Here is a 17,777-nt window from a genome sequence, read left to right on the forward strand (position 1 = left end):
AAATTGATGACCTCAGTGATTGAATGCCACACTGCTATTTTTTTGAACACACCCCTTTCAACTAATTCAACTAATTGCCCAATTGCACAGCCTTAAGAGCGTGCATATCATGAATGCTGGGTCTCATTTGTTTTCTGAGAATCTACTGAACCTACTGGTAACTTGTTTGCCACGTAGCAATAAAAAAATATACGAAAAACCTTGATTATTCTGGTTAGTCACATTGTACTGCTATTATTTTGAACAATACTGTATGTGTAACCCTGTGTGCGTTTGTCAATCTTCTAGTCAGGGATTGCTAATCTTTTGTCCGCTGAACCTGTGTGACCTAAATTATTTAATTTAAGTATGCTGAGATTTATTAGTTCAGTAATTCATATTTCAATGTTTGCACAGTTCTCTTATGGTTAGTTAATAGTCACTATATGCAGGTAAAAAAAAAAACTATTTAAATGTATTTTTGGATTAATTTAATATTTTCATGATTTCATTATTTCCTTTTCCTCACACACCCGTTTAGGAAAATCTATGCAAAACACGTTTTCTGATTCAAACCTTTTTGCAAATGTGCTTTCAAATTCATACTTTATAACAAATGACAACAAAGCATATCTGTTTTCCAGGGTGTTTTATAATACTCGATATCAATCTTAAGCAACTCAAGTTAAAAACTGAATTCTTTCATAAACATTTTTTTTCACCCTCACAATCAAACGATCACTCATTAGAATGCTTACAAATAATTCCAGAGAAAGCTGTTTCACAATGGCTAATTTTGTCTTTACACCCTGATTCAATGGCATTGTTTCTGGCTTAAGGCTTGGATAACATACATGTCATACATCATAGACTTTTCTTCGTAACCAAAAACAATCACACATAAAATCATGAACAGAACTGTACACATAAAAGTAAACATAACATTTGAACTTAAAATGAAATATTAGGGGAGTCAAAAACAAGTGTTGCAGATGAGACAGTAGTAGATCTTTATGTCTTTTATGTCCAGTCTACTGCATGTGATTGATGACGTGTTATAAAGATTCAATTAGTTTTGGCAGCCGGATTATCGTATTCTGGTGAACAGGTTTAAAACTGAAACAGATTCCTAAAAGACAAGACAGAAAATTAAATTGAGGACATGACCTTGAGGAAAAGCCAATATTTTACAAAAAAAATTAAATAAATCATACCTTTGTTGATCGTGTTTTACTAAATACATTCCAAAAGCGTAGAGTTTCATCACCTGCTCCTGTCACTATTGCTTCTCCATCTGGAGACATCGCCTTAAAGGTAAAAGAATACTTTCGGTAAAGGGCATTTAGAATACTCATTTACAAATAAGTGTGTCTAGACATTATTTAAATAAGACCGCAGAAGGAAGCAGAACTCACCAAATAGAGCACCCTATATGAGTGGCCGGTCAATTTGGCTACTTGAGTCAGCGAGGGGTATTTCCACACGAGTATCTGATTCTGAGAGTAACCGTGTGTGCTGACCTGGAGAAGACAAACATTGGACCATGCAATAAGACCATCATACCTATTTATTTGTATATATTTACAGCTATAATTCATTAGACAGAGTAAACAAAGCCTGATTTGCCAGCAATTTGAGCTCAGTCTAGAAACCTGTACATTTCTACTGCTTCTGTTACACTTTTGCGGGAACCAATCACAGACTGCCTTATCCACCTAGCGCGCTATTGGCTGATTTAACATGATGATGGATAGAGAAGCGAAGGGTCATTGCCTGTTAATCACACCTCTTGTGGTCTGATTGGTTAGAGGACTATCCAATTGAGTCATTTGAATTATGCTTGTTTATCACGCCTTTCGCGGTCTAAATTGTTGAAGGACCATCCAATTGTGTACAGTCTCATTTAAATTATGCTCGTTTATCACGCCTCCTGTGTGGTGGAAAATACAGAGTAGACTACCCAGACCAGTGTTCAATCTTAAAAAGAGCTTGGTCTGGTAATAGCCAGACAAATAATTAATGTAATGAGCATTTGGTCAATTAATCAGGATAAACGTACCAGTTCATTGGTGTGTTTGGACCAGGCCAGGTTGCAGACTTGTGAGCCTGTGTCGATACACTGCAGTGGCTGCGCTGTGAGTGTGTTCCAGAAGCGGATGCAGCGATCCGCCGTTCCCCCTCCGGAGGCCAGCAGCCCGTGCTGGTGAGGAGACCAGGCGATGGCCTTCACTGCGGCCAGGTGCTCGGTGTACTGCTGCATCGGCAACACGCTCGAGTGATTCCACACTAACAGCTGCAAGGATCATAGGAATGTTTTAAGATTGCAGATTTCTTCTTTTGTGTATAATATACATAGAATAAACACTACACATTTATTTTATACATCATTAAAGGGGTGATAAATTGAGAAATCAGCTTTCCCTTGAGCTTTTGATATATAAAAGGTCATGGTAATATGAGAATATCCTGTAAGTTTCAGAGCTGAAAACTTCCTTTTTAATCAAAGAAAAGCTTTTATAGACACCAGGCCCAGAAAACGATTGTGGGCTTCATCCTGACGTCATCACGCGATGAAACGCGCCTCTACAGCACGTCTAATTCAGTAGTCCCACCCACCGACTCATGGAGCTTTTCAGATACTAGCCAGCAGCAATAGCAAGATATTGTGGAAGAACACAGTCGCTGCATAAGCCTTCTTTTTGATCCTAATATTAGGATTGTGTGATACTTTCAGAGTTTCAGCTCACGTGGGGAAAAACGTTTGTGTGTTCGCTTCATTTCACCGCGGAATCGTTTGTAAACAAGTCTCAAGTGCTGGATTTGCAGACCCAATGTTGTGCCTCCAACAGAAATGGTGCAAAACACTTATGTGAGTAAAACGTCTTTTGTATATGTAGGCTTAATAGTAGTTCTGGGCACACACGTGTGTGTATGTGTTCGCGCTTATATCGACTGATCATGCGGGACATGTAATACAGAAATAATATTCCAAATTAATCGCGGGTTGATGAGAAATAAATAATTGTGTTTGTTAGATAAAGACGAGCCCTGTGGTCGAGAGAATCTTTGCAGTTGCTGCTTTCAAAATAATCTCTCCCTCATGTGAACTGACAGAGACATAGATATGACAGGGGAGCTGAAGCTCATTAAATATGCAAATCTTCTCCATATCTGTTTACTTCCAAGTCTCCAGTGCGGCACGCCCATCAAAACCCAGTGTTCAGAAGAGAGCCTCAAAACCAGTGTATTTCTTATTAGTTATGATGTTTTTGAATGTAAAAACCACACAAACGTCATTAGTTGCCCTCAGACAACAGTATAAAAAAAGAAAAACAGTTCATGACACCTTTAAGTTACAATTAAACTAAAGTTTTGTTCAGGACATTTAAGTTCCTGCACCAGTTAATCATTCTCTCACCTTGTTGTCATTTCCACCAGAGGCCAGCAGCTGATGGTCAGTGCTCCACTTGAGTCCGCAGACCTCTTGTCTATGGCCCTGCAGCCTGCGCTCTGACTGCAGAGGGGGCGTCCTGATATCTCTCTGAAGGATCATCCGGTCCCGGCTGCCTGATGACAGCTGATCTGCATTCCAGGCCAACGCACCTGAGGGCAGATTATTTTCGGTTTTCATAACTGGTTTACCTTGCGCAAACATTTTTAGTAAATCCCAAATATACTTCAGTCATCTGCTTGACATAATTTGTGTCATCAAAAGGGCTTTTTTGGTGAGGCCAAATTATTTCCAGGTACAAATTGTTCCGGGTAATTTCGGTGAAAACGGGGCTATTATTATCAGTGATGTGAACCATCTTTGTGGAAACCACAATACATTTACTTTTCAAGATTCTTTGATGAATATAAACATTAGCATTTATTTAAATATATATTTCGTACAATGTAAAAGTCTTTATTGTAATGTAATTTTTGATCAATTGAATGCATACTTGAATAAAAGTATTAAAAACTACATATTGACCAGTACACTTCAATCATTTAGCCTAATTTTTGAGTTACCTAATACGAATAAAAAACCTTACCAACTCTTGCTGTGTGTCCCTCCAATGCAAATAACTTTTTGCCAGCAGTAGCATCCCAAATTTGTACAAAGCCTTTGTGTGTACCCACAGCGACAAGATTACCCTATAAGAGAAGTATGTCAGACCACAGATCCCAGAAAGCAAACTTCTGAAAATCCCAAAAGTCATAAAGGGTTAACTCACTCTCTCCGACCAGCCCACAGACGTGACTGAATCTCCCTCTACTGATAGGTCACATAGTCGTGTTACCTGGAGACAAACCAAAAGAAAAAAAAAAAAAGAAAAAAATCTTAGAACAAGTGTTCCCTGAATATTTACTGAAAATAAATTTGGATAAACATCAAAAGCATGTTGGATGCATATGAAAAATGTATGCATACTTGACTGGTGCAGGCACTCCAAAGGTAAACACAAGTTCCCAGTCCAACACTGAGTACATTTAAAGAGGACCAGTCCACTAAGTTGAGGTAGAAGTCATCTTGTAGCTCTGGCGCATCTAGCACCTTAAAAGGAATCTTGGAAATTTTGCGCGTCGGTTTTCTTGGCGACCGCAGCAGCTTCTGACTATATACAAAAACAAAGCACACGATTAAAACACTAATCGATTTTACTAATCAATCACATATTTATTATCAAGATAATTCAACGTACCTTTTGCTGCTAACAGGGGAGAGAGAGTACGGGGAAACACTGTTATCATCAGGAGTGGATCTTTTGGCACTGAGCGAATACTGAACATACAAGAACACAGGTGGCATTCAAAAACATGGATCGAAACACTCAGGTGGGATCAAATGAACAGATTAAAGCATAAAAATAGACTTACACTAAAGAGGCTCCTCCTCTCGGGTGTGGAGGGCTGCAGTCTTCGATCTTCTGTCTGAGGATCCAGGACCTTCTCAATCCCAGCCCCAAGCAACTCATTCTTCAGTAGGGCAGAATACGCCAAGCCATCGGCTGCTGGACAACACAGTAAATGAGAGAAATCACACAAGCTGTATGAAATAAAAGGGCAGAGCATTTAAAGCACAGTCCACCTCTTTACCCATAAACAAGATAGGAATAGTGTTGTAATTAGTGATTGATGAAGCTGAAATAACAGGAATAAATTACAATAATAATAGTATATCCTAAATTAACAATACATAGAAACTTTTAATGATGGTTTTATGTGTTTTTTCATAAACTGTAGGGTTGAAACGATGATGGATGAGAGAAATCATTAATGTGCTGATTTTAATAAAGACGCAGAACTCATTTCACTGTAAAACGCAATGAATGCGTGTCGTTCTTTAACTTTCATTGTCAGCTCATGTCGAGGTCAAAGACCGCAATGGAGAGAGAGTGGCATTAGCACTGGTAATATTATTTAGTCTCGCTATTATTAAATGCACACAACTGTGTTGAGCTTCAGGATGTGACGCTGAACATTTAGATTTCATTTGCTGCAGTTTGCTGAGGAGATACGAGCAGCTCCAAACACATGAAAGCGATGGAGTTTTAGCTTTGCACATGGATCACCGTCATTGTGATGTGTGTGAAATCTTTAAAGAGACTTTAAATATACACTTGATAATATCTTCGAAATACACCCTTAAAATGTTCTTAACGCTAGGCGCAACAAACATCAGAACAAGCTGTAATGCGCACGTATAATGGATAATGTGTGTGTGTGTGAGATGTACAGCGCTCGTGCTTAGAGCTGCGTGGTTTCATTGATTTGGTCATTTAAATCTCACACTTTAATCATATTTTATAGCTATTAACTTAATTAAACAAGCTGTGTTACACTGATGAATATGATTAGCTCAAAATGTAGATCTGTATGTGCGATATACTTTATCTGAATTAAATACAAACTCATCTCTCGCGTTTGCTCACGTTCCAGCGGTTACTCCTCTGTGTGCTGTATAGGTTGTCAAACCTGGTTTAGGTTATTTAAGAAATGTAATTTCGCCAAAGAACATTTTTTTAAAGCAAACTATCAGTGTAGCTAATATGTGATGATAGCATCATGCTTACACTGAGGATTTTAATTTGTGACGATCAGGTGCAGATGAATGGTTTGTGATTCGCCGACGTTAGATCTGATCCGCGAATCTCTATCTAGTGCGCCCATCTCTACTCTTTTTCTTATTTCAAGTGTCCTCCTGTCCAATATTTTTTGCTTCTTACAAAAGCCAAACAGCCTTCAGAAGACAGTAAAGGCTTATGTCATGCCTGAGCTGAAACTTTAAAGTTGCACAAAAATGCAATGTTTATGCATTATTGTTATTTATATTACTATTATTTTGGTTTATTGGTTGTAGATTTAGTTTTAGACTGAACTATGTTTACCTTTTAAAGTAATTTGAAATATATTTTTATAATACGGCAATTGAATGCATTCAAATTGTTTAATTTCACAGTTATTAATGTATGCAATTTCAGCAATAAAACAGATTATTTCAACAACAAAAAAAGAAAACAAATTAGATGTTAATTTTAAGATAACCGTCTTATTTTCTCTTATATATTTAGTATTGCTTTTATTATCCGATTACTCGATGGAACAATCAGTAGAATACTCGATAAAAGAATCAATAGCTACCGCCCTAATAAACTGATATAGACTTAGCTTACAAAGACATTATGACTGAACAGCTTTACGAAAACTAATCAATGTCCACACTCTCCACACTCACCTTTGCCAGTATCTGATGTTGCATCTTTGGTTTTTTTATTCTGGCTTGGTGACTTTTCATTTTCCTGTAATAAGGGTAAAAAAATGTATATGAACTTGACCCCTCACATTCTAATTAAATTAAAGGTGCCCTAGAATTAAAAATTGAATTAACCTTGCCATAGTGAAATAATAAGGGACATCACATACTGTGAGTCTCAAACACCATTGCCTCCTTCTTATGTAAATCTCGTGCATGAAAAATCTCGAGTACTTTCTCTCGCGTGAGGATGATCTTAAAACACCAATAAACAAGTAAGCTGCATTTTAGCTATCTCCATTTGAGACGTTCTGCTTTAAGTGTCATTCAGCCGGTCTGTGTTCTGTCAGGACTCACGAGCCGCTTCGCTGAACAACTGAACTGCTGAAATAAGCCAATTAGAGCAGAGCTCAACATTAATATTCATGACTCTTCCAAATAAGGCAAAAACAGAGCATTACATCCTAGGGACAATTTATAGGGTTGTGAATGGACCTGTAAAAATTTATCTTGACAATTTTTGCCCTTAAATAAGCCACATACCCTCTATGTAGATATCAGATAACATATTGTTTCAAATCATTCTAGGGCACCTTTGAGTCAATTTGCTTCATTATTAGCATTTTTGTGCAATAATTCACTCACATTTATTCTGTGGAAGTTAATGCTCCAGTTAGCTCCAGCTCGAGATGGTATGAACCTGTCACCATGCTTGCTTGGTGATGACAGCGGTGACTCAGGGGTCGGGGTCAGGTGACATATCACATCTTTTACTTTCTGTATGCAAATATAGAAGGAATCAGCTGAAATTAACAGTCAGAAATGAGACGATTTTTTTTTTTAAATCTTAAAAAACAAAAACATTTGCATAAAGTACAGGGCATGCAGCACATCAAAATAAGCCAATTTCAAGATGACAGACTCACCATAGGGCTGGTGTTGTCATTCTGAACGTTGATCTGCCGCAGTAACCGGCGCTCATAGTCCTGATCCATGGATGTGATTCAGAAATCTGGGAAAGTGGAGATCCAGAGGCACGGAGCCTAAAACTGCATTAATGCAGAAAAAACGTTTTTAGAAACAAAATGAGGAAACATTATTTGATGAGAATGTTACAATGCAACTATAGTCAAAGCTCTACACTTAATTAATTTGCTTGCAGAAGGATGTAAGACTCATCCACAGATGCCATCTGTTCAATACCCCATAAACAGGTGTTAGAGAACAGCTGCTCAAACTGACCACGTCCAACCAATAGGAACATAGAGATGAGAATATGCTGGACACCAATTTATAGTTCGCGATCATTTAATTAGAAAACCCAAGTGTAACGTATATCGTTTAGTGGCCCAAGTAAACAATGACAGCGACTATTACGGCATCCATTTTAATTACACCACAGCTGAATAAAATTGTTAAACGCTTCTTTACGAACAGTTAACGTTAAACAAAATATCAATTATAATGTCACAAAGCAACTAACGTTACTCGGTTACTAGATTCCTTTGTCAAATCAGCTAACGTTAACTATCAACACCAATGTTAACTCATGCAGAATTACCTCATCATTATATATCAAATTGACCAAATAAACGTAGGCATATATATTAGCATACCAGAAGCTGTAGTATTGTCCTGCACTGATTATTATTATATTGATGTTTCACAATGGATTACTGAGTAGCTAGTTAGGCTAATTTGATCCCACAAGTCATTGGACCTACCTTGACAATGCTATTCGGCGAATTTGTAATCTGATCGACTCGGCCTTAATCAAAACAAAAGCGTTGAGGCAAAGCCTTGAAAAATTATAAAGTACTTGATAATGAATATAATATAAGCTGCTCCGGTGTTGTTAGCAAGTCGACGCTGCTGTTGTTATCGATGACTCCGCAAGGAATCATGGGACTGGGTTAGACACTGACGTCACGACATTTGAAACAAAACAAAAACGTTGCTATGTTTTTAAAACTGCAAAGATCAACTAATTTTTTTTGTGCAATAAATTGTTTCTGCGTTGTTTTTATTAAAACGTTTTTTCCAGGTGTGTGAAAAGTACTGACGAATTGTGCTTAAGTAAAAAGAACAAACATGATAAATATTTCATATATACTACTACATTCAGAGCAATATGTACCTAGCCAAATCTACTTAAAATGCATCTGCTGTTTAAATAAAATAAAAGTTAAACTTATGTGAGCATGATTGATTGGCTTGTTTGTCACATAAATTAGAGAAGATTTAAACTAGGGTGACTGACATTTGCAAGATCGTAATGAAAAGTCTACATGAAATTGTAATAGATTAAAATAGTTTTCCCTTGTATATTTAATTAAATTTTAGTACACATAATCAGTTTTGATCAGAACTCAGGTAAAGTAAAATTTCGAAGACCTCTGGTTTATTTTATAAAGCAAAACTAATATTTTTTTGTGTTTGTTTAACAAATGAAAGGCAAGAGAGAATAGAGGCAGAATATGCTAAACTGAAAAAGGTCAGTTTCTAACCCGTGGAATTAGTCATCAAATTTCAAATTAATTCAAGATTCAAACTTTTATTTTGACAAGAACGCAGTAGACCGGAAGTGGCACTCCTTAGCGCACCGCTGTTTATGTCCGTGTTGGAAACACGTTTGTTGTGCTACTTTATTAGATGATGAAGCATCACTAAAACAGTCATAGGTAAATATTTTTATCATTACACGTTGTACAGAATGCCACGCTCATACTTGAAAACGGACGAAGCGAGAGATGCTGCAGAGATGAAATATTTGCTTGCATCCAAAATTAGGCGGCGAAAAGAAGAAATCCATAACTACATATCAGAAAGGCGAGCTGAAGTTCACAAAAGAATCAGATATCGAAGGCATCTATTCCAAAATTATCTGAGCACAAGAACGGTAAACTGTCATTTGTGTATGTGTTTACAAAGCATTTTTAAGACTTTAATATATAGCCGTTATTATTGAAATTATGTGTTGTAAACAGTTTAAAATCGAGTTTAAAATCCCAATTGAACCGTACAGTAAACTTTTCTGTCCATGTGCTCTAGTCACCATCACCAGATGAAGAGGATTTGCAAAATCATGTCCCAATCCCTTCGGACCCAGACTGGTGGGAGAGAGTTGTGATGACCGAGTTTGGACCAGAAGACTGGCTTGACAAGTTCCACATCACAAGAGACATCTTCCTCCTTCTGAGCAGCAAACTCAAGCCCCAGCTTGAGCAAATGTATATACAACAAACCGGACAGACCATCACACAAGAGAGATGTATCGCCATGGCCTTAATGCGTTTGTCCACCAGTACAGAATATTGTTTCTTAAGCGAACTCTTCGGTGTGCCCATCCCTGTCGTCTGTCAGTGTGTACGGGAGGTGTGTGAAGCCATCATTTTGTTACTGAAGCCCCTCTACATGCAGTTGCCTGCAGATCATGAACTAGAAGAAAATGCGGAGCAGTTTCATACTCTGTGGGGTTTTCCTCACTGCATCGGTGTCATCGACTCTCTTCACATCCCTGTTAAATCACCCGCCACGGAAACGCAGGACTGCTGGAACCCGAGAGGTTGGCACTCTGTGGTTCTTCAGGGTGTGGTGAATGCACAAGGTACTTTCTGGGACGTTTGTTCTGGCTTTACAGGCAGCACAGATGACATGACCATCCTGCAGAGCTCAGAGCTGTGGACTATGGCAGAACAGGGAGGATTCTGCTCTCAGCCACCCAAAGAACTCATGGGTCAACCGTTAGGGTTTCTGCTGCTGGGGGATGCGGCTTACTCGCTTCAGACCTGGCTTCTGAAATGTTATCCCTCATCCCTGAATCTAACACTACAACAGCAAACCTTCAATGTCCAACTGAACCACGGCCTTAAAGTCATCGAACATGCCTTCCAGCACCTAAAAGCACGCTGGCAGTGTCTGCACAACAGAAATGACAGCAACTTAGACTTGGTATCCAAGATGGCTGTAGCTTGCTGTATCTTGCACAATATCTGTAATGTGCATAACAGCCCATTTAAAGAGGAGTGGGTCGAAGCGCTGAGTCAGAATGAATGTCCACAGCCCACAGATGTTTCTACAGTCTATATAGATGATCCAAATGCAGAAGCGGTGCGTTCTCTGCTCTGTAGCTATTTTGAGCAACAACAGATGAGTAAAACACTTGATCAGTCTCCAACAAGCAGCCTGGTTCTGCCAGTACCTGAGCCTCCTCAAATTGACGGTGATGAAACAGTATAGCTTGAGTATTAACTTATCATTTTATTAGCCTGTTTATAGTTGATTTATAGCTGCCATTAAATATTTTGAGGGGAAAAAAACATAGAGTAGCAGGCAGGACGTGTCTAAATTAATTGTATTTAAAGTCTGTCTCATATTTTATGACTCTCGTTTGTTTTATTAACTTTTTTTAATGAATGACTTTTAATAGAATGATTTTTAATTTGAAAACTGTTATTTGGTGTCCAATGTATTGAAAGTACATAGTGGATCTTATCTAAATACAGTCTTTTATGTTTTGTTGAAATAAACAAAAATACTGATGGCAATGCATGTTTCAAATTTTTGAGAATGACTTCTTGAAAAGTTGAAAATTTAAATTTATTCATGTCATGTTCCTACTAAAATTACTCACATTCACTCCTAGAATTGAAAAGTGCTGCAACAACATCTTTCATGAAAAGTGAACTTCCAAGGGGGTTGCATAATGACTTAAAAGTATTTAACATATGTATTTAAAACTTAAAGCTAGTTTTAAACTATTGTACTTAAAATTATTTAAAATATTAATACAAGTAATAATATTTATATATTAAAACTATTTTTGAAAATTAAAAAATTAAAACAACTGATAGTGTAACTGATATATAGTGTTGGACATCTTCAAGTCAAATGGGTTGGGAACATGGATATATAGATCAGTGGTTGTGGACCACTACTGTAAAAACTTTTTTTAAATTATATATATATATATATATATATATATATATATATATATATATATATATATATATATATATATATATATATATATACACACACACAGTACTCTACTACTGTTTGTTTACAAATTTAGCAGTGGTTTCACGCCAATCCCGAGGTGGCGCTAGAGAAATGCGAGTAATCCGAAAACGCACTACTGGATTACACGAGTGAAACAATTCCTCTTTGAGAGGACGGCATGGAGAGATTGGGAGAACCATATGAGTGAAAAAACAACATCTCCGCTTGTAGTAAGTTCAAGATACAAATAATTGAAACACTTTAATGTATAGACGGTGAACTCGTTTAGCGTCATGGTGTCACTAACATTTGTAATGTTTTTAAACCCACCATTCTGCCTGCTGCATGCGTACACGTAACATTAGTTGGCAGTGTAAGTTATAGCCTACTGCTGGCACAGGGATGCAATATTCAGGCCTTTTCACTATAGTGCATCACCATCACTGTTTTAAATCACATTAAACTGTCTGCCTAGGCAACATTATATAGCGTGAGCACAGAAGGCAGTTTTGTTTGAATGCATTAATTTACGCGTATATGCGGAGTTAAATTACAAAAATACATATGCATATATTTCAGTACTTTTAAAACATAACTTGTTTTCAGGGTTCTGTTAGTTTTAAATTTGTTCCAAAAGTCTTATGTATCATTTAATTGAATGGCTTTTAACAAACCCCAAATTCAATAATGTATGTAACGTTATCTTATAATTGTGTAATGTGTTCCCAGATGTCATCCTCAAAATAAAAAAAGCACACCAAAAACTTATTTCTACCTTACACCCTTTCTTTCTGAATCCTTCAAAAATAATCTTGTGTAAATCAGAATCAGATATGATGACATCATGACGTCTAACATAGAAGTTGACTAACTGTTAATTGATAAAGATCGGATTTGCTTGCAGCCTATGCAGCTCACTAAAGCTGTCTAGGTTGGCAGCTCACAAGATTTTGAATCAAATGAGTCATCAAATTTTTTTCATTGCTTTTGAATGTAGGTTTAATATATGTGCTTCTTTCTGGAGTACTCTGGTTAACCTTGCTCATGGCAAATCAAAAGGATATAGCTCAGGTGGGGAGCATTCTCGTCAACCCGAAGCAGGACTTGACAACTCGCTTTAGAGCACTTTTTACTCTCCGCAACCTTGGTGGACCGGAGGCCATTAAATGGATAAGTGAAGCTTTTGTGGACGAATCTGCACTTCTGAAGCATGAGCTGGCATACTGCCTCGGACAAATGCAAGACGAGCAGGCCATTCCTATCCTAGAGACGGTCCTGAAAGACACTAATCAAGAACCAATGGTCAGACATGAAGCAGGTGAGGATTACAGAGAGAGTCATTCTCCTCATATTTATATTTAGATGTCATATTTAGAGTTTTTATTGTATTTTCAATTCTAGGAGAAGCTTTGGGAGCCATTGGAAATCCCAAAGTCTTAGATTTATTGAAGAAATATTCAGAAGATCCAGTTATTGAGGTACAGTAAACCCATATCACCCGTATATTCAGACTCTAGAATATGGGTGAAATATTGTTAATTTATAGCATAGTAGTGATACTTTTCATGGCTATATTGAAAGGGTACACGGATGCCAAGTATCAATCTTTTCATGGCCTCAATTTTGGCACAATGAAAATAACCACATAATGCCATCTAATGGCCAAGTTGTACACTTTTAAGTAGTATATGTTAGAGCAAATTTAAATATCTTCCTAAAATTGCTATATAAATTTTTCATATCCTTGTTAAATAAAAATATTTCTTAACTGAAAAAGAATATAAAATAGAAATGTTAAATGATTAATCGCATCCAAAATAAAGGTTTGTGTTTACATAATATATGTATGTGCGCTGTGTATAATTATGTATCTATAAACAGCCCTAGTATAAAGTGTAGTCACCTTTGACTTGTTCATTAGGCTGTTAGTTAAGTGTGTTCGATGCTCTCAAAACAATATGTATTATAAAAAGATTAAAACATATGGACAAATTTTCTTTTGGTGACATTTGCCATTGCAAAAATATTGTTATCGCAATACTCAGCATATTGCAAAATGTTTACAAATTGGAATAATAATATTGTATTTTGGTTTAAGAATAGTCGTAGTATCATATTGCGGGGCCGCTGGGGATCCCCACTCGTACTCTACAGTGTCCTGACACACATTTCAAGGTTTTACATTCATTCTGTTTTTGTAAAGGTGGCGGAAACATGTCAGCTGGCAGTCCAGAGGCTGGAGTGGCTCATTAATGGTGGGGATGAGACAGTAAAGAGGACAGATGAGAACCCATACTCCTCCGTGGACCCTGCACCCCCAGACCCAAGAAAAGGTGTCCCGGAACTGAGGGCGCAGCTCTTAGATGAAAGCCTGTCGCTGTTCGATCGCTATAGAGCTATGTTTGCCCTGAGGAATCTTGGGACTGAAGAGGCTGTTCTGGCTCTTGGAGATGGTGAGAATTAAAAAAAAGCTCAATCCAACCATGAGGAAGATGCCATGCTAGAACCTTTGGAACAAGAGTTCCGAAAAAAATTAAATGTTCAAAGTTTTTTTGTTATATTTTAAAATGTAATTTATACCACAGATGGCAAAGCTGAATTTTCTGCATCATTACTCCAGTCTTCACTGTCACATGATCCGAATTAATCACATGATCAGAATTAATTAATTTAAAATAGAAATAATTTTGTGACATTATTTTATGCATCCTTCAATTTAATGCATCTTTGCTGGGGAAAAAAGTAATGATTTCCTTTCAAAAAATTCTTTAGGTCTTCAGTGCAGCAGTGCATTGTTCCGCCACGAGATCGGTTACGTCTTGGGTCAGATCCAGCACGAGGCGAGCATCCCTCAGCTGCAGGCAGCTTTGGAGAAGACGGATGAGAACGCCATGGTCAGACACGAGTGTGCCGAGGCACTGGGCTCCATCGGGAAGGAGGCGTGCTTACAGATCCTAGAGCGCTACAGGAAGGACCAGGAGCGGGTGGTGAAGGAGAGTTGCGAGGTGGCGCTGGACATGCTGGAGTATGAGAACAGCTCGCAGTTTCAGTACGCAGATGGACTGCTCAGACTGCAAAGCGCTCAGTGAAACCTCACACACATGCCAATCCATATTTCAAACTCAAGTCATTTTACATGCTTTTCAAATATTCAATCAACTTTTTTTTCCAGATCAATTTAAAAAAAACGTCCTTGAAAATGCAGGAAGACCTTTACATAATAAAATCATTTATGCGACCACAAGCTTGTCTGTCTTAAGGCTTTAACACTGTATCATAAATATTTGTGATATCGCTAATTAAACCTTATCTTCAGTAAAGTCTGTGTGACTAATGTTAAATCCTCCACTCATAAACAGGGGTGATTAGCTCAGCTAAGGCACATGAATATCAGAACGTTCTGACTAACTAATCCACACAGCGGTCTATCATTCAGTAAGAGTTTTCTTTAAAGAAGCACATGGAATTAAAATCCAAATGCTCTAATCCTGAAGTAATCATCCCTTATCTAATATCAAAATTACTATAAACAGATATGTGAAGCATTGCACTGATTACTTTAGCATTTTTAGAATCAATGTTATATCTACACGATCAAACTTTTAAAAGAAGTTTGCCAGTTATTGTGTTTCACTTAAGTGGATAAAAGTACATGTGCACTGCTAATTTACTGTTGACAGTGTGGGTGGAGGGTGACGAATCTGAAAATGTTGTGCTCAGCAAAGGCTCTGAACATTTTTAAGCCTCATTTGAGCTTGGGGGAGGAGAGAAGACCACGTACTGAAGAAAAGGCAGGACCAAGCCACAGGAGAAAGACTAAAAGTAACACAAAGCAGAGAAACGCTGTAGACGGCAGTCAGAGCAAAACTTGCAAACATGCTACACCCCTTAATGTTTGCCATTATCACAGTAAATACATCCATGACCATTGCATACTGGATCTTCATTCTGACAGAAGCCTTTAACAAGAAGACTGACGATGAAACCGAAAAAGTCAACCCTGCTTAGCCAGCATACATGTAGTTATGTATAGAGAAGGTTATGGTGGGAGTGTCCTATATTTGTATTTTTTTTTATATAGTAACTTGGAAAGAAAAAATATTAATCTGGCAAATATTCCATGACTTCAACTCTCCAAGGACTGATTTACCTCCAGGTAACATATTCATTTTTTTTTTCTCTGCACAAAAGTAGGAGACAATATTAATTCATATAATATCAAATCAATATTATATAGTTTTGTATGTTACCATTTCTAAAAAAAAAAAAATTTGAACGTCTAATATTTCATAACTTTATTTTTCTGAATAGCCAAAAATGACAAATGAAGATTTTTACATTTGAAATTATTTATTTTTGATTTAAAAAAATATGTTTACAATTAATATTTTTTAAAAGTGCAATTTATTCATGTGACGGCAATCATTATTCTAGTCTTCAGTGTCACATGACCCTTGAGGAATCATTCCAATATATGTTGGTTTGGTGCTCAAGAAACATTTTTGTATATTATTATTAATCAATGTTGAAAACAGTGCTGCTTAATATTTTTTGATAATGTGATAAACAATTTTGTACATTCTTTGAAGAATATAGAATTTGAAAGAACAGATTTTATTTGAATTTCCTTTTTTTGTAGCCTATGTAAAACTCTTTGCTGTCCCTTTTGATCAGTTTAATGCATCCTTTTTAAATAAAAGTCTAAATATATAATATACATATATATAAAAAAATCTTCCTGACTCCACACTTAATGATAATGGTACAAGTGAATGTTATGGACAATGTCCTTTTAATTTGAAAGTATTTTATTTTAAAAAACCTTCTCAAAATCATTGTAAATACATTACATTATAATTTCTATGGGACATGTTGTCCTAATTTAACTATGTTGAACTATACTTTTTTTCCCCCCCTAGTCATGATCAGTAGCCTTTGTGTAGTCTAAACTTTAAAATATTCATATATACAAACATTTTATAATAATAATAAAAAAATATTATACCTTTATAATATACCTTTGCTTTGAGAATATGTAACACAAACATAAAGTGACATTAGAGATGGCAGGGAGATAAACAATATCAGATCATGTGACTCAGAGGATCAGAGCTGTCTGGGTCAGTGGCTCAAAAACAGAAAAGCTCTTCCTCTGCCTGTCAGTCAGTCAGTCAGAGACTCTGAGAGCGTTTGTGCAGCATCAGCCTCTGGGAGAAAGCCACCACAGCTCAAATTAGACATGCATCCCATGTTGATCGGCATAGTGACCGCCAACACAAGTTTAACTGTTGTGTACTGGAACTTTCTTATGTCCCAGGTTTTCTACAGGAAGATCAAGGATGCACCAGAACCTGAGGAAATTCCGGTCTAAGTGAGTATAGCATCAATGTTATTAGTCTATAGGACAATATCTTACAGGTCATGCTAACTGAGCCCAAGTATGGGGTCAGTAAGATTTGTTAAAAAAAAAAAAAAGAGAAATGAATACTTTTGTTCCAGAAGGATGCATCAAATTGATCAAAGATGATAGTAAAGATATTTATTACATTACAAAGCATTTATATTTCAAATAAATCAAAATATTACGAAATATCAAGTTTTCAACTGATAATAAGAAGAAATGATTCTTGATAAACAAATCAGTATATTTGAATGATTCCTGAAGGATCATGTGACACCGAAGATGGGAGTAATGATGCTGAAATTTCAGCTTTGCCATCAGAGGGGGAACATTTTTATTTTTAAATATATTAATTGTACATATATTACCACTGTTTTTACTGCATTTTTGATCAAATAAATGCAGCCTTGGTAAGAATGAGACAATAACAAAATCTTACAGAAAAGTGTTTATGTTTTAAGTTTTTACTGTATATAAATGTCTGTAATTTCTCTCCCTAATCTAGGACATTTTTTGGTGTTAATTACAAATTATTAATTAATTAATTTAGCTTTGTCAGATGTTGTGTTACCCCAGTCTCATCCACAGAAAAAAATAACTAATTCGAAAAATTATGGCACAGCATACGTTTTTGTTTTAGTATAAGCTATTACTGGT

General features: G+C 36.6%; 3 protein-coding genes across 5 annotated transcripts; 2 read left to right on the forward strand and 1 right to left on the reverse strand.

Moving 5' to 3' along the window:
- Window positions 1-613: 613 nt before the first annotated feature.
- Window positions 614-8,634, reverse strand: fzr1a (fizzy/cell division cycle 20 related 1a). Of its 2 annotated transcripts, none has more exons than XM_067412699.1 (14): window positions 8,443-8,634; window positions 7,645-7,767; window positions 7,364-7,495; window positions 6,701-6,764; window positions 4,843-4,973; window positions 4,668-4,747; window positions 4,397-4,580; window positions 4,200-4,265; window positions 4,017-4,119; window positions 3,398-3,582; window positions 2,039-2,272; window positions 1,395-1,499; window positions 1,194-1,286; window positions 614-1,108 (listed from the first exon to the last, which is right to left on the reverse strand). In XM_067412699.1, exons 2-14 carry the CDS (start codon window positions 7,711-7,713, stop codon window positions 1,067-1,069), a joined length of 1,488 nt encoding a protein of 495 aa, XP_067268800.1. In that variant the 5' UTR covers window positions 7,714-7,767; window positions 8,443-8,634; the 3' UTR covers window positions 614-1,066. The 2 variants fall into 2 exon arrangements, with proteins under 2 accessions (XP_067268800.1, XP_067268799.1); XM_067412698.1 differs by having other exon boundaries at window positions 4,843-4,976.
- Window positions 8,635-9,296: 662 nt separating this feature from the next.
- Window positions 9,297-11,283, forward strand: LOC137038232 (putative nuclease HARBI1). Of its 2 annotated transcripts, XM_067412701.1 has the most exons (3): window positions 9,297-9,399; window positions 9,509-9,617; window positions 9,770-11,283. In XM_067412701.1, the coding sequence occupies exon 3, from the start codon at window positions 9,848-9,850 to the stop codon at window positions 10,955-10,957; it is 1,110 nt and encodes a 369-aa protein (XP_067268802.1). In that variant the 5' UTR covers window positions 9,297-9,399; window positions 9,509-9,617; window positions 9,770-9,847; the 3' UTR covers window positions 10,958-11,283. The 2 variants fall into 2 exon arrangements, with proteins under 2 accessions (XP_067268802.1, XP_067268801.1); XM_067412700.1 differs by having other exon boundaries at window positions 9,304-9,617.
- A 541-nt stretch (window positions 11,284-11,824) lies between these two features.
- dohh (deoxyhypusine hydroxylase/monooxygenase) lies at window positions 11,825-14,982 on the forward strand. Its single transcript, XM_067412702.1, has 5 exons — window positions 11,825-11,949; window positions 12,717-13,037; window positions 13,121-13,197; window positions 13,923-14,172; window positions 14,492-14,982. The coding sequence occupies exons 2-5, from the start codon at window positions 12,764-12,766 to the stop codon at window positions 14,806-14,808; spliced, it is 918 nt and encodes a 305-aa protein (XP_067268803.1). The 5' UTR covers window positions 11,825-11,949; window positions 12,717-12,763; the 3' UTR covers window positions 14,809-14,982.
- Window positions 14,983-17,777: the final 2,795 nt, after the last annotated feature.

This window comes from Pseudorasbora parva, chromosome 13, assembly GCF_024679245.1.
Source record: "Pseudorasbora parva isolate DD20220531a chromosome 13, ASM2467924v1, whole genome shotgun sequence".
Taxonomy (NCBI): domain Eukaryota; kingdom Metazoa; phylum Chordata; class Actinopteri; order Cypriniformes; family Gobionidae; genus Pseudorasbora; species Pseudorasbora parva.

Coding starts and splice junctions, on each gene's coding strand:
- LOC137038232 (XM_067412700.1), top strand. CDS start 9,432: ATGCCACGCTCATACTTGAAAACGGACGAAGCGAGAGATGCTGCAGAG. Junction 9,618..9,769: donor ATTATCTGAGCACAAGAACG/GTAAACTGTCAT, acceptor CATGTGCTCTAG/TCACCATCACCAGATGAAGA.
- dohh (XM_067412702.1), top strand. CDS start 12,764: ATGGCAAATCAAAAGGATATAGCTCAGGTGGGGAGCATTCTCGTCAAC. Junction 13,198..13,922: donor CAGAAGATCCAGTTATTGAG/GTACAGTAAACC, acceptor GTTTTTGTAAAG/GTGGCGGAAACATGTCAGCT. Junction 14,173..14,491: donor TGTTCTGGCTCTTGGAGATG/GTGAGAATTAAA, acceptor AAAATTCTTTAG/GTCTTCAGTGCAGCAGTGCA.
- fzr1a (XM_067412698.1), bottom strand. CDS start 7,713: ATGGATCAGGACTATGAGCGCCGGTTACTGCGGCAGATCAACGTTCAG. Junction 4,977..6,700: donor AACATCAGATACTGGCAAAG/GTGAGTGTGGAG, acceptor TGTGTTGTCCAG/CAGCCGATGGCTTGGCGTAT. Junction 1,287..1,394: donor CATATAGGGTGCTCTATTTG/GTGAGTTCTGCT, acceptor TTTACCTTTAAG/GCGATGTCTCCAGATGGAGA.